General features: G+C 41.0%; 1 protein-coding gene across 1 annotated transcript in view; it reads right to left on the bottom strand.

The window, feature by feature from the left end:
- Positions 1 to 16,325, bottom strand: part of CFC1 (cryptic, EGF-CFC family member 1) — a 71,435-nt gene that overhangs the window by 19,479 nt on the left and 35,631 nt on the right. The window contains exon 3 of the mRNA XM_030840412.2: positions 10,078 to 10,138. Within this exon, the coding sequence (XP_030696272.2) occupies positions 10,078 to 10,138 (61 nt within the window). The remainder of the gene's footprint in view (positions 1 to 10,077; positions 10,139 to 16,325) is intronic.

Genomic DNA, 16,325 nt, shown 5'->3' on the forward strand with positions numbered 1-16,325 from the left:
TTCTGCCCATTTCTTAATTGGATTGTTGGGTTTTTGATATTGAGATGTATGAGCTGTTTATATATTTTGGATATTAACCCCTTATCAGACATATCATTTGCAGATATCTTCTCCCATTCCGTAGGTTGGCTTTTGATATTTTTTAGGGTTTCCTTAGTTGTGCAAAAGCTTTTAGGTTGGGCTTCCCTGGTGGCACAGTGGTTGAGAGTCCGCCTGCTGATGCAGGGGACGTGGGTTCGTGCCCCGGTGTGGGAAGATCCCACATACCACGGAGCGGCTGGGCCTGTGAGCCATGGCTGCGAAGCCTGCGTGTCCAGAGCCTGTGCTCCGCAGCGGTAGAGGCCACGACAGTGAGGGGCCCACGTACCGCAAAAAAAAAAAAAAAAAAAAAGCTTTTAGGTTGAATTAGGTGCCACTTGTTTGTTTTGGCTTTTGTTTCCCTTGCCTGAGGAGACAGATCCAAAAATATATTACTAAGACTTATGTCAAAGAGTGTATGTTTTCTTCTAGGAGTTGTATGGTGTCCATTTATACACTTAGGTCTTTAATCGATTTTGAGTTTATTTATATATATATGATGTGAGAAAATGTTCAAATTTCATTCTTTTACATGGAGCTGTCCAGTTTTCCCAGCACCACTTACTGATAAGACCATGTTTTCCCCATTGTATATTCTTGCCTCCTTTGTCCTAGATTTATTGACCAAAGGTGCATGGGTTTATTGCTGAGCAGTCTATCCTGTTTCATTGATTAATATTTCTTGTTTTTCACCAGTACCACACTGTTTTGATTACTGTAGCTTTGTAGTATAGTTTGAAGTCTGGGAGCCTGATTCCTCCAGCACTGTTTCTCTTTCTCAGGATTGCTTTGACTATTCAGGTTTTTTGTGTTTCCATACAAATTTAAAATTGTTTTGTTCTAGTTCTGTGAAAAATGACATTGGTAATTTGACAGGGTTTGCATTTGATCTGTCAATTATCTTGGGTAGTATGGTCATTTTAACAATATTGATTCTTCCAATCCAAGAACATGGTATATCCTTCCTTCTGTTTGTGTCATCTTCAATTACTTTCATCAGTGTCTTACAGTTTTCTGAGTACATGTGTTTTGCCTCCTTAGGTAGGTTTATTCCTAGGCATTTTATTTCTTTAGATGAGATGGTAAATGGGATTGTTTCCTTAATTTCTCTTTCCTATCTTACATTGTTAGTGTATAGAAATGTGACAGATTCTTGTATTAATTTTGTATTCTGCAGCTTTACTGAATTCATTGATGAGCTCTAGTAGTTTTCTGGATTTTTTCTGGATTTCATCTTCAAGATTTTCTATGTATAGCATCATGTCATCTGCAAATAGTGACAGTTTTACTCCTTCTTTTCCAGTTTGGATTCTTTTACTTCTTTTTCATCTCTGATTGCCATGGCTAGGACTTCCAAAGCTATGTTAAATAATAGTGGTGAGAGTGGACATCCTTGTCTTGTTCCTGATCTTAGAGGAAATGCTTTCAGCTTTTCACTATTGAGTATGATGTTAGCAGTAGGTTTGTTGTATATGTCCTTTAATATGTTGAGGTAGGTTCCCTCTATGCCCACTCTCTGGAGAATTTTTATTATAAATGCTGTTGAATTTTGTCAAAAGTTTTTTCTGCATCTATTGAGATGATCATATGGTTTTTATTCTTCAATTTGTTGAGGTGATGAATCACATTGATTGATTTGCATATATTGAAGAATCCTTGCATTCCTGGGATAAATCTCACTTGATCATGGTGTATGATACTTTTAATGTGCTGTTGGATTCAGTTTGCTAGTATTTTGTTGAGGATTTTTGCGTCTACATTCATCAGTGATATTGGCCTGTAATTTTCTTTTTTTGTGATATCTTTGTCTGGTTTTGGTGTCAGGGTGATCATGGCCTCATAGAATGGGCTTGGGAGTGTTCCTTCCTCTACAATTTTTTTGGAGGTGTTTCAGAAGGGTAGGTGTTAACTCTTCTGTAAATATTTGATAGAATTTGCCTGTGAAGCCATCTGGTCCTGGACTTTGGTTTGTTGGAAGATTTTTTGTTTTTAATCACAGTTTAAATTTCAATACTTGTGATTGGTCTGTTCATGTTTTCTATTTCTTCCTGGTTCAGTTTTGGAAGGTTGTACCTTTCTAAGAATTTGTGCATTTCTTCTAGGTTGTCCATTTTATTGGCATATGGTTGCTTGTAGTAGTCTCTTATGATCCTTTGTATTTCTGTGGTGTCAGTTGTAACTTCTCCTTTTTCATTTCTAATTTTATTGATTTGAGTCCTCTCCCTTTTTTTTCTTGATGAGTCTGGCTAACGGATTATCAATTTTGTTTATCTTCTCAAAGAACCAGCTTTTAGTTTTATTAATCTTTGCTATTGTTTTCTTTGTCTCTATTTCATTTATTGCTGCTCTGATCTTTATGATTGCTTTCCTTCTACTAAAGTTGGGGATTTTTGTTCTTCATTCTCTAATTGCTTTAGCTGTAAGATTAGGTTGTTTCTTTGAGATTTTTCTTGTTTCTTGAGGTAAGATTGTATTTCTATAAACTTCCCTCTTAGAACTGCTTTTGCTGCTTCCCACAGGTTTTGGGTCATGGTGTTTTCATCGTCATTTGTATCTAGGTATTTTTTGATTTCCTCTTTGATTTCTTCAGTGAAGTTATTTAGTAACATATTGTTTAGCCTCCACATGTTTGTGTTTTATACATTTTCTCCCTGTAATTGATTTCTAATCTCATAGCGTTGTGGTCAGAAAAGATGCTTGATATGATTTCAGTTTTCTTAAATTTACTGAGGCTTGATTTGTGACCCAAGATGTGACCTATTCTGGAGAATGTTCTGTATGCACTTGGGAAGAAAGTGTATTCTGCTGCTTTCAGATGGAATGTTCTATAGATATTAATTATGTCTATCTGGACTAATGTGTCATTTAAGGCTTTTTATCCTTATTAATTTTCCCATTGGTGTAATTGGGACATTAAAGTCCTCTGCTATTATTGTGTGACTGTCAATTTCCCCTTTTATGGCTGTTGGCATTTGCCTTATATATTGAGGTGCTTCTATGTTGGGTGCATATATATTTATAATTGTTACATCTTCTTCTTGAATTGATCCCTTGACAATTATGTAGTGTCCTTCCTTGTTTCTTGTAACAGTCTTTATTTTAAAGTCTATTTTGTCTGATATGAGTATTGCTACTCCAGCTTTCTTTTGATTTCCCTTTGCTTGGAATACCTTTCTCCATCTCCGTACTTTCATCCTGTATGTGTCCTTAGGTCTGACATGGATCTCTTGTAGAGAGCACATATACTGGTCTTGTTTTTGTACCCATTCAGCCAATCTGTGTCTTTTGGTTGGAGCGTTTAATCCATTTACATTTAAGGTAATTATCCATATGTAGGTTCCTATTGCCATTTTCTTAATTGTTTGGGGTTTCTTTTTGTAGGTCTTTTTTCTTCCCTTCCTCTTTTTTTCTCTTCTCTTGTGTTTTATGCCTAGAGAATTTCCTTTAGCATTTGTTGTAAAGCTGGTTTGGTGGTGCTGAATTCTCTTAGCTTTTGCTTGTCTCTAAAGCTTTTGACTTCTCCATCGAACCTGAATGAGAGCCTTGCTGGTAGAGTATTCTTGTTTGTAGGTTTCTCCCTTTCATCAATTTGTATATGTCCTATTACTCCCTTCTGGCCTGTAGAATTTCTGCTGAAAAATCAGCTGATTACCTTATGGGCATTCCCTTGTATGTTATCTGTTGCTTTTCCCTTCTTGCTTTTAATATTTTTTCTTTGTATTTAATTTTTGTTAGTTGGATCAGTATGTGTCTTGACTGTTCCTCCTTGGGTTTATCCTGTATGGGACCTTCTGCATTTCCTGGACCTGGGCGACTATTTTCTTTCCCATGTTAGGGATGTTTTTGACTATAACCTCATCAAATATTTTCTCAGGCCCTTTCTCTTTTTCTTCTTCTTCTGCGACTCCTATAATTTGAATGTTGGTGTGTTTAATGTTCCAGGCATTTCTGACACTGTCCTCGTTTCTTTTCATTCTCTTTTCTTTATTTTGTTTTGCAGCAGAGATTTCCACCATTCTGTCTTCTAGGTCATTTATCTGTTCTTCTGCCTCTGCTATTCTGCTATTGATTCCTTCTAGTGTATTTTTCATTTCAGTTATTGTATTGTTCACCTCTGTTTGTTTTTAGTTCTTTGTTAAGCATTTTTTGTGTCTTCTTGATTTGTGCTTCTATTTATTTCCCAAGAACTTGGATCATCTTTACTATCATTACTCTGAATTCTTTTTCAGGTAGATTGCCTATCTTCTCTTCATTTAGTTGTTCTTTTAGGTTTTTATCTTGTTCCTTCATCTGCACCATATTTCTTTGTCATCTCATTTTTTCTAACTTACTGTGTTTGTGGTCTCCTTTCCTCAGGCTGCAGGTTCCTAGTTCCCCTTGCTTCTGGTGTCTGCCCTCTGATAGGTGAGGTTGGTCCAGACACTTGTGCCATTACCCACTTGTTAGGGGGTTTGCTCTGTGGTTTTCAATGCCCTCTCAGGGGTGGGGTCTGCTCCCTAGTTGTTGGCCTAGAGGCCCCCAGATCTGTTCCTTAGCTGTGTTTCTGATCTGTGGTGTGAGGTAGGCAGGATTGGAGCACTCCCACTGGGAGAGAAGCCACTGAGTTTTCCTCGGCTGGAGCTCTTCACCTGTGAATGTGCTGTTGTATCCCCTTTCACCTGTTGTGCAGGCTCACAAAGTACACAGGTGTTGGCACTGCTCTCGGTTCCACCTTAACTGTGGGTATGCCAGCAATTGGCCCTGATGACTCTCAGGCATTGTTTTCACCAGGCCACTGGCAGATCCACTGAGGTAAGGTCCCAGAACTGCAGCAGCAAGCATGTGGACCTGCTGTGGGAGCTATGGAGTCAGCTCAGACTCTGGCCTGGCCCAACTACTGTGTGTACGTGCTCACAAAGTCCACAGCTGCTAAAGCCAGACCCGTCCCAGCTTCAGGAGCACTTGTCCTTTCGATGTTTTGCAGGTGCTGAATTTAAGAAGCTGTCAGCATAGGTGTAACTCCGTGGTTTGTGCAGTCACAAGGAGAGATTTCCTCTCTTCCTCCTCAGTCACGTGGCCCCTGGGGCTCAGCTGTGCTTTCAGCCCCACCTCTGCGCGTGTTCCCCCCACTGGAGTCTGCTCAGGAGCACAGGAGCCTGCCAGGCAGGAAGGAGCCAAGATGGTGATCAGGGTAAGCAGGCTGCCAGATGGGAGGGTGCTGGGTAGCAATTGGGGCATGCAAGCCCATCAGGCAGCAATCAGGGTGAGCAGGTTGCTCAGGTCAGAGTTGGGGGGAGGTGGAGGAGGTGATGGCAGGGGCACTCAAGCTGGCTCCGGTGGGAGCCCTCCCTAGTGCCTGTAGAGGTGGGGACTGGCACATGGGCAGAGAGGCTGCAATGGTGGCCCCAGCCCCTGTGCATCACACAACAGTGGTGTTTCACTTCTGTGGGAACTTGTCACTCCTGTCCCCTTAGGCTATCTTCTCACAGCCAACAGCAGGCCCCTCCCCAGGTCTGCTTTTCACACCCCGCATTCCAGCCCCCAGCCCCCATGTGCACTGGTGGACACCTTCTCAGGCTGGGGTGAACAAGGCTGTGGTAAGGACTATCTGTCTAGGTCTCACTCTGTCCTGCCTGCCACAGACTGGCCACTGGGCTCTCCTCTGAGCCCCTAAAACTCCCCTTCTGTCCCAGTAGTTCTATCCACCAGTGAGGGGGCCTCCCCAGATGCAGGAACCTCTCCTCACTCTCAGCTCCCTGCCAGGGATGCAAGTCCCATCCTGCCTTCTCTCCTCTTCCTTTTCCTTTCTTTCTTTCATCCTACCTGGCTACATGGGGATCCCGTTTGTCCTTTTAGGTGTCCGAGGTCCTCTCCTCTGCCAGTGTTCAGCAGGTGGTCCGAGAGAATTGCTCCATTTGTAGATGTATTCTTTATGCATTTGTAGGGAGAGATGAACTCCATGTCCTCCTACTGCTCTGCCATCTTGGAAAGTCAAGGCTAGCAGATCTAACATTCCTAATAGGTATTAATTTCCAAACTTTAGGCAAATATATTTTTTCTATATACAGTTTCTTCTTCTGTGAATAATAATTCCGATCAAATATATCCAATACATGACTGCCTACTGTATTAATCAGCTACACCTGTGTAACAAACAATTTCAGAGATTAGTGGCTGAAAACAATCATTTATTAGGTCATGATTCTGGGGGTCAGCATTTGGGGCTGGGCTGGACTTAGCTAGACAGTTCGTTGCTGGTCTACTCATGTGACCATAATCAGCTAGAAAGATGGTGTCTGGTTGGTCTACAATGGCCTCAGGCACATGTCTGAAATTTGGTCCTGGCTAACTGAGAATGAGTGGGTCCCAGATTTCCAGCAGGCCAGCTCAGGCTTACTCACATGGCGGTAGTTGCAAGCTTCCCAAGAGTGGCAAGCAGGGATCTTCCCCAATGCACAAGCTCTTGTCATGTCTCTTCCTACATGACTGCGAATGCTCCATTGAACAAAGCAAGTCACATGGCCACGCCCAGGGTCAGTGTGAGAAGAAACCATACGAGGAGTGATGAGAAAAACCTGGGACAACAACACAGCAACAAATTGTGATAGTAGCCTCCTCCTACTTCCTTGACAACAACGCAGATTTGCTGAGGTACCAATGGCCCTGGCCCTGGTCCTTCCCCAGCCACAGAGACACACATTTCCACTCCCCTGGAAAACGATTGGTTTAAGACCTGGCCACTGAGACAGGATGAGAAGTTAACTAGAGGGGGGACCCCTGGGAAAGTTTCTTTCTACAACAAAAGGTGCATCAGAAGAAACAGGACTTCTTTGTGCAAGAATGCTTGAACTTCTGTGGCTGTGAGAAAATCACAGACCAGCCAACCAGCCAAACTGTGGTTGAAACTGAGCAGGACACTGTGGGGTCTTCCTGGGGAAAGAAGTAAGACCTTCTCCACCTTTGGTTTGTAGAGAAGCTTTAGCTTCCTAGGCCTTTCCCAAACTCCAAAGAGAAAATATAATCAAAGAAGTTAGAAAATGCAGAAACAAAGGAAAAAAATCAAGCAGGACAAAATAATAATAGTTTAGCCATTAAACAAAGTCAAGGACATGTAGTTCCTCCTCAAGGGCTATGGATAATATTCTGAGTCATATCCTTGAGTTGTTTTACAGATACTAAAACGCCCATCAGGTGGGAGAAGTTAACTGTATGCTCACCACAAGCAAGTAGACCCCAGATGGGTTGTAATCAGAAAGTTGTTAACTTTCTGTTAACTCCTGAAATACCTCCCTGTTACCTCACCACCAACAAATCAGAAGAAATCTACAAGCTGATCACACACCCCTTGACCCTCTCCCTTACCTTGCCTTTAAAAACTTTTCCCTGAAAGCCTTCAAGGAGTTCAGGTCTTTTGAGGGTAAGATGCCCGTTCTCCTTGTTTGGCCCCATGTTGAGCACCTTGTAATAAATGCTGTCCTTTCTTTCACCACAACCTATGTCAGTAGATTGGCTTTATTGCACACAGGCAAGCAGACCCGAATTTGGTTTGGTAACATGGTCAAGCTACTGATTAACCATCCTGGAACTGCCTGTTTCTTGTTATGGGAAATAGCATGTGCCCTTACTATTTTAGCCACTTCAAGTTGGGTATTCTCTTATTTAGAGTGTTTTTTCCCATTTTCAGAGAAAATTTATCTCAGTGAGGTAGACATTGAGCCAGAGTTCTATTCTTTTTCAGTAATCTAATGAAAGCTGGAGAAAACTGTGTAGTTAAAACTTAGTTCTCTTGATTAGGAATAAAGGATAATGCATCAACTGAGTGCAAAAAGGAACAGGGTCAATAGCACCATACGTAAAGTAAAAATGACAAAAGAGTGACTTACCGTTCACTAACTTGTTGACTTAGCTGTGGCAAGCCTCTTTTCTGTTAAGTATTTTGTATTAGTCAGAGGGTGAGTGAGAGTTGGCGAGAGACATGTGAAAGGATGATGTATGTGTGTGTGTGTTGGGGGGTGGTTGGCTTCAGTGCTGGGCCCTGCTACTGTGAACTGTGCATCAATCAGCTCTTCTCACCAACCAGCACTTTAGAAACACCCAAACCTTGGAGTCATCCCGGACTCTTCTCTTTCTCGTTACCCCACATCCAATCTGGTGGCACATACCATGGATTCCACCTTGAGAATCTGTGCAGAATCTACCCCCTCTTCAGAGCCTCCTCCACTGCTCCCTTGGCCTGAGTAAGGCAGCAGCACCTTCCATCACCTGGGTAATGCGCCAGCCCTCCTCAGGCTCCTGCTCTCACCCTGACTCCACCCTGTAGACTGATCCCCACACAGTGGCCAGATTATTCATTTCAGAATATGAGACACATTATATTTCTCTTCAACTCAAATCTCTCCTGTGGGTCCCAACTGTCTAGCAGTAGAGGCCAAAGCCCTCCAGTAGCCTTCAATGCCCACCATCATGTGCCTGTGCCTCCTCTCAGAATTCACCTTCACCAGGCCTGTCCCTCAAACATGCAGAGAACTTTCCCACCAGGGCTTTTGCACTTGTTCTTTCCACCTGAGACACTTCTCCCCAGATGTCTGTGGAATTGCTGCTTTGACTCTCTGAGTATTTGCTCAAACATCACTGTTAGAGAGGCCCTCCCAGAGCAAGCTTCCACCTTGCTGCCACTGCCCAGCCCATCTCACCCTGTCTCCTTCAACCAGGTTTATTTTTCCCCTGAGTGCTCTCATGAGCTGAAATGTGTGTATGTAGCTGTTTGTTTGTTTATGTGTCCCTCCCTCTAGAAGGCACTCTCCACGACGTTCTCTGTATATCCCTTCCACATAGCACGGAGCCTGCTATAGAATGTGCATTCAAGCCACAATAATTAATTCATACTAATTGGATGAGTGAGCGCTATGTTCTCCAAGGTCTTTCTGACACCATCAAGTGGGGGTGGAGGGGTCATAGAGCTCCCCAATTTATCTTTTAGATGTTGGGTGGCCGATTTAAATTTTTATTTGATAGAAATGGCTTTCCTACTAAAAGATTTGAAAGTGTCTATTTTACACTATTCCATGGGTGGAAAAACTGGTTCACTGGGGAGGTAAGTGATTGTGTGAGGGAGAAGGGAATTTTCACTATTCACTTTACACACTTCTATTGTGTAATTTAAAAAATGAACATATATTATTTTAATTAAAAAATAAAAGGCTTTTCTTTAAAAATAGTGCAGTGATGTGGAGGAGTGGAATGCAAATCTCACAAGCCTGTCTCTTACCACTGGGACCAGTATACTTCAGATCAGGCCTCTTCACCTCTTCTCTCTCACTTCTTGTGAGACCTGAGCATTTCTTTACACCAAGCTACACACTGTGTTGTGGATTTCAAATGTACAAGTTATCATATCTTTCTCATTATAAAAATATCCGTGTACCTCACAGCACAGTTGGAGGAGAATAGTCAAAGGACAGATATGCCTTCCTACAAAGACTAGCACTGCTAACACTGTTATGCACTTTTTCTATTTTGGTTCACATTACCAAGTTTTTATTTGTTTTAGGTAGTTGGATCATACACTTGCATCTAGGTCCAAGTTTATGTCCTTATATTTTAACAACTTTCTGCCATATTGAAGTCCTAACTTTCAGCGTCTCTTGAAAGAATTAAAATAAGCCAATTCTCATGCCTCTTTGCTCTTGTTTCAGAAAAGGTCTTTTGCTTCAGAAAGATGAGTCTGACACATCCTGAGGCCACAGTGTGCCCTGCCTGGCTACAGCGGGCCCACTGTGGTTCCTGGCAGCACAATTAGTGCTCTGACACTTTCACAAAGCTTGGAAAGACTTCTGATAAATTTACTATTAAAGCTTGGAATAACTTCAGTACAACTAGCCTATTACTCTTGAAAATTATATAGTTTCCTTCTATCCACTGGATCAATTTTCAGAAATTAAAGAAAAGATGGTGAGCGTTAATTTAATTTGTGTCTTGACATTGGCAGGAGGTCAACGGGAACATAGAATTCACCCCTACCTCCACCCCCCTGATCTGGCAGTAAGGAGGTGGCACCACTGGAGTGCTGTCAGGAGGCCAACTAAAACACAAGACGTAAAAAGTCTCAGAGTCTCATAACATAATACCCACAATGTCCAGATTTCAATGAAAAGTCACTAGTCATTCCAAAAACTATGAAAATCTCAACCTGAATGAGAAAGGACAACAAATGCCAACACCAAGATGACATAGATTTTAGAATTATCTGACAAGGATATAAAAGGAGTCATAAAAATATTTCAAGGAGGAGTTATCAACATGATTGACGTAAATAAAAAAATGGAAAATCAGTTATAAAGAAGAACCAAAGGAAAATTTTAGAATTGAAAAATACAATAACCAAAATAAAAAGCTCAATAGATGGGCTTAATATTGGACTAGAGATGATAGAGGAAAGAATCAGTGAGCTTGAAGATAGAACAGTAGAAATTCCCCAATCTGGCCAATAGAAAATAGAGTGAAAAAAAAGTGAACAAGGCCTCAGGGACCTGTGAGACTATGACCAAAGATCTAACATTCATGTCGTTGGACTTGTAGAAAGAGAGGACAAAGAGAGTGAGGCTGAAAAAGGACTCCAAGGAATAATGGCTGATCTTCAACAAAGGAGGCAAGAAAATACAATGGAGAAAAGACAGTCTCTTCATTAAGTGGTGTTGGGAAAGCTGGACAGTCTCAGGTAAATCAATGAAGTTAGAACACTCCCTCACACCATACACAAAAATAAACTCAAAATGACTTAAAGACAAATATAAGACGTGACACCGTAAAAACTCCTAGAAGAAAACATAGGCAAAACATTCTCTGACATAAATCATAGCAACGTTTTCTTAGGTCAGTCTCCCAAGGCAAAAGAAATAAAAGCAAACCTAAACAAATGGGACCTAATCAAACTTATAAGCTTCTGCACAGCAAAGGAAACCATAAACAAAATGAAAAGACAACCTATGGACCGGGAGAAAATATTTGCAAATGATGTGACTGACAAGGGCTTAATCTCCAAAATATAAAAACAGTCCATACAACTCAATATTTAAAAAACAAACAACCCAATCAAAAAATGGGCAGAAGACCTGAATAGACATTTCTCCAAAGAAGACACAGATGGCCAACAGGCATGAGAAAAGATGCTCAACATTGCTAATTATTAAAGAAATGCAAATCAAAACTACAATGAGGTATCACTTCACAGTCAGATGGCCATAATTAAAAAGTCAACAAGTAAATGCTGGTGTGGGTGTGAGTGGTTGGCACAGAGGAGGAAGGCGAGCCTTCCTTACTGCACACGCAGGCTGCTCCAAGCAGCCATACTCCATCATTTACGCGCTGTCTCTGGCTGCTTCAGCACGACCGACTGCCCAGAGTTGGGTAACTGAGACAGAGATGGGATGGATCACTCTCTTCACTTTGAACAGCTGTCTGGTGCACTCAGAATTACATCAACTCGGTTATAACTAGACATCTGTCCCTGTGCCATGTACTGTGACATTATATTTACTTTTATTATTGATACTTGCCTATCATGTCAAAACAAAGAAAAGTGGACTTCATGTTTTATTTTTAAGGCACACTGAAGCGTGGATTATTTTGTTATCCAATTAAATGGCAAAACATTGTGTTTATTACGCAACAGCAACTGCACTAAAAATTTTAATAAAGTAAGTGTTGACCTTACCAGACTAAGCACTCACCACAACATTCCCAACTTCCAGGAAGATAATGACCAGAAAAATTGGAAAAGTTTAAATGAAATAGTTCATCATAGCAGAATTTCTTCACAAAAATAAAAATGAGGCTGCAACTAAAGTAAGTTTCCAAGTGTTGGACAAGAAAAGTCATTTACTGATGGTGAGTTAATTAAACTGATTTATTTCAGTAGCTGAAAATAAACTTTTTTAAGACTATTGATCTTTCAGCTGTAACAGTTTCTTGAAGCGTTGACATTGGGAGCAACAATAACAGACAATTAAAAAAAGGCAAATGTTTTCCAGTGGTATTCTTTGGCCCTTGATAAGACTAATGGTGTTGCTTGATAAGCCTGGTGCTGTTTATTTGAGAAACCAATACTGAGTTTGAAGCGCCTGAAGAATTAGGCTGTAACTAGTGTGTGTGTGTGGAGCAGGGACATTTTCAAAGAGGTTCAGAAAACAAAAATTCAGTACAACCTGATGGAAACCGTTAAGATGTTTTACAGTTGATGATGGTAAAAACACTTGTGGAGCAGAAAAAGGCTTAGTTGGACAAATTTACAAAGCTTCTGAAAATGTAAACCCTTTAAAGCAAATGGTTGTTCATTTTATTATTCAACAGCAGGTACTTTGCAGAAAATATTGGAATCTATCATGTGTTATTAACCAGTAGAAGCTGAATATCCTATCTTGCTCAACCACATAGCAATTCAATAGATTAGCAGATGTAAAGCGTTATTGCAATATTTTTTGAGCTCAAGACTGAAATGGAATTTTTTTCTGAATAAGAAGAATCACCCTCAATCACTATTATAAAACATTGGTTGAATTAAGAAATTAGCTTTGGCTACAGATTTGATGTTTCTTATGAAATCAACCTAAAACTATAGGGCAAAATAGAGCTTATGTGTGAAACTTATACCGTAGTAAAGTCAATTAGACAACAGCTAATGTTTAAATCACAAGTAAAGGCAAGTTGCTTTACATACCTCCTGCGCTGTCAAAAATTAAAACCCATACAAATTTGTGTGGGCATATGTTCTGAGCTGCAACTACAGTTCTAACAAGGTTTTTTTGGACTTCAGTGAAAGTGCAAAGGAAATGTCCTTATTTCAAAGTCCATTTACCTGTGCAAATAGAGGGGCGTAACTTTTGATTGGAAGTGATTAATCTGCAGTGTCATGCTAAAATATCAAGAGGACAGGCTAAAATATCAAGAGGAGAATCTAGCAGAATTCTATAAAGCCCTTCCAAGTGATAAATACTTTCAATACCATATCTTTAGGGATCAGTATTTGTCAGTACTTACCTGTGTGGAAAAAAACATTTTCAGAGGTAAAATATGTAAAATCTCATTACAGGTCAGCAGTAACAGATGAACACTTGCAATCAATTTTGATGATAGGAAACAGGAACCCTGAACCCCAACTAAGCAAAATGTTATCCCCCAAATACTTCCATTCTTTTCGCTAGTGTTCCCGTATCACAAAACATCATGCTAAGTTATATTTCAAATTTTGTCAGTAAAATCTGGTGCGAATTTGTCTTCTCTCTTGTCATGTAAGTATATACTTAATATCTTCGATTTTTGCCTCTTGGTCTGTCAAGCCTAAAAAAGATTTACTACCTAGCTCTTTATAAAAAGTGTTTGCAGACTCCCGGAGAGGAGATTTTGGTCTCTGTCTAAAGGAGCTTACCATCTAATTTGAGACAGACCAGACAATTGCCCATGAAATCACAAACAACCCCAGTGTCTTCCTTTTCTTTATTCTTAAATTTAAAATATTCTTTGGAAGTACAGAAAAGCTAAGGAATCTTGACCACCCACCTTTCTGCGCATACAGTCCCTTTTCCAGAGGTCACCCAGAGGTCATCCTGCTTCCTCCCTTTCTCCCCTACAGTCTAGTCTCACTCAGCAACCAGAGTGATCCTGTTAACAAGTAGGGTAGTTTAAGACCCCTCTGCCCTCAAACCTGCAGCAGCTGCCCATCTTATTCCTGTTGAAGCCACAACCCCATGGTGTCCCTGCCAGGCCTCAGGAGCCCACATGCCCACCGCATCCCCACCCCATCCCCACCTGCATGAAGTCAGCCACCCTGGCCTTTGCTTTTCCTTGGCACACTCCTTTCTTATGGCCTTTGCATGGGCTATTTTCTCTGCCTGGTGTCAGATTGCCTGATTTAGCAAACAAAAATACAAGATGCCCAGTTAAGTTTTCATTTCAGATAAACAAATAATGTTGATATAACTATGTCTAAATACTGCATGGGACATACTTACATGAAAAAATTACTCATTGCTTACTTGAAGTTCAAATGTGACTGTGTATCCTGTATTTTGCCTGCCAGCACTGTCTGGAATGCTCGTAACTTCTATCAAGTCTTTGCTCAGAGTGGTCTCCTTCCAAGTGAGGCCCACCCTTAGTGCCCCATTTAAATTTGCCACCCAGGTCATCCCCTACCATACCCAATTCCCTTACCTTACACTAATTTTTTCCTTATAACATTCATCACCTTCTAACACACCAGATAATTCATTTGTCATGTTTATTGTTTATTTTTATCTCCTCTCATTCAAGTGTAAGCTATATCTGGGCAGGGATTTGGGGGTTTTGCAGGAGACAAAGCACTAATCTATCCCAGTACCTAGAAGAGAACCTGGCACATGAGAGTGCTCAAGAAATATTTGTTGGAAGATGGATGAGTGAGAGTCCTCTGAGCAGCAATTGGATGTCCACAGGCCACAGTTCCACTTTGAACTTATTTATGCTTTTTCAAGCTTTTTTTTCCTGCCCATTCATCCAAGCTAGCAGGCTGGTGTCACCCCCAAATTCTCCCTCTCTCTTATGGTGCTCTATTCCTCTCTCCAAAATTATTTGGTGTCCACATCCCACTCTAGTTCCTCCGCATTACTCCGCATCTGTCACCTGCTCACGCCCTGTGGTCCCACCTTGCCCTTTAGGTGTTGCCTGTTACTTGACAGTCTCAAGTCTCCTTGCCACTCATCTATCCCCATCTGATCCCTTCCTCACACTACTTCTCAATCTTTTTAAAATGCAGAATAGTGAGAAATGAAACAGAAACCACAATTTGTAAGACTAACTCTGTGAGTCTCCAAACTGATAATCTGTCTCAAACCACGACATGCAAGTAAAATGCTATTGTTTTCTTTTCTCTCTTTCTTTAAGTTGTCTCTCATGGGCTGTGAAAATGCCTTAAAAGGATTTGAATTTTAACAATTTCTCATTGACCAGAGTGGAAAAACGAACATAGACTTTGGAGTTCTAGACTTTGGAGTCTTACCAGGGTAAAATTCTGACTTTTGCTGTATGCTATTTATTGAGATGCTATAGTACAGTATAGTAGGTGGTGGCATCAGAATCACTAGGGGGGTTGTTAAAATACAGCCCCTGATTCAAGAGATCCGGTGTGGCCCAACAATTTGTAAGTTTCCCGGGGATGCTGGCACTGCTTGTCCAGGGATTTTCTTTGAGAACCACCACTGTAAAGGCTAATAACATGAACTCTGGAGTCAAACAGATCTGTCTCTCAGCTCTGGTATCTATTGACTCTGCGACCTTCAGCAAGAGGCAAAATTATGCCTCGGTTTTAATTGTCAACATAGATAATAATAGTATATACCTCATGTATTGCTTTAGAAGTGCTGGTTCTTATGACTGCAACTATTGTTGTGTTGTTATTATTATTATTAGATAAGTTGCTCAACCTCTTTGAGTGTCATTCTCCACATGTAAAATAGAGGTAGTAGAGGTTATTCCACAAAGCTGCTGTAAGGATTAAATGATGTAACTTCAATGTTAAGGCATTCGATGGACATTTGCTGTCTACATAAATGGAGGTCCTAGTTCATAGCAGGCCCTCATTACATCAGGTCCTTTCCCTGGTTTTCCTTTCAAACAGCCTTGGAATATACAACAAATTAGTCATGTCCATAGCTTTGAAACATTTGTCTCCAAAGTCCAGGAAAAGAAAAGGATGGATAACATTTCTCTGCCTTGTACTCATATGGGAAGGAACTTATTTAGACACCCACAACTGGACTTCCCTGGTGGTGCAGTGGTTAAGAATCCGTCTGCCAATGCAGGGGACACAGGCTTGAGCTGTGGTCCGGGAAGATCCCACATGTCGCGGAGCAACTAAGCCTGTGCGCCACAACTACTGAGCCTGAGTGCCACAACTACTGAAACCTGTGTGCCTAGAGCCCATGCTCTGCAACAAGAGAAGCCACTGCAATGAGAAGCCCGCGCGCTGGCAACGAAGAGTAGCCACTGCTAGCCGCAACTAGAGAAAGCCCGTGTGCAGCAAGGAAGACCCAATGCAGCCAAAATACATTAATTAATTAATTAATCAATCAATCAATCAATTAAAAAAATATATAGACACCCACAACCATCTCACCAAGACCCAGGATCAAGGTAAGTGCCTTCCATTAGCACCACCATTTCCACTAGAGGCACAAATTAATGTCTCCAAGTACAATTTTTCTTTTCAAAAAATTATTTTTGCACCACATATTTGTGTA

This window comes from Globicephala melas, chromosome 7 (assembly GCF_963455315.2).
Source record: "Globicephala melas chromosome 7, mGloMel1.2, whole genome shotgun sequence".
Lineage (NCBI taxonomy): Eukaryota > Metazoa > Chordata > Mammalia > Artiodactyla > Delphinidae > Globicephala > Globicephala melas.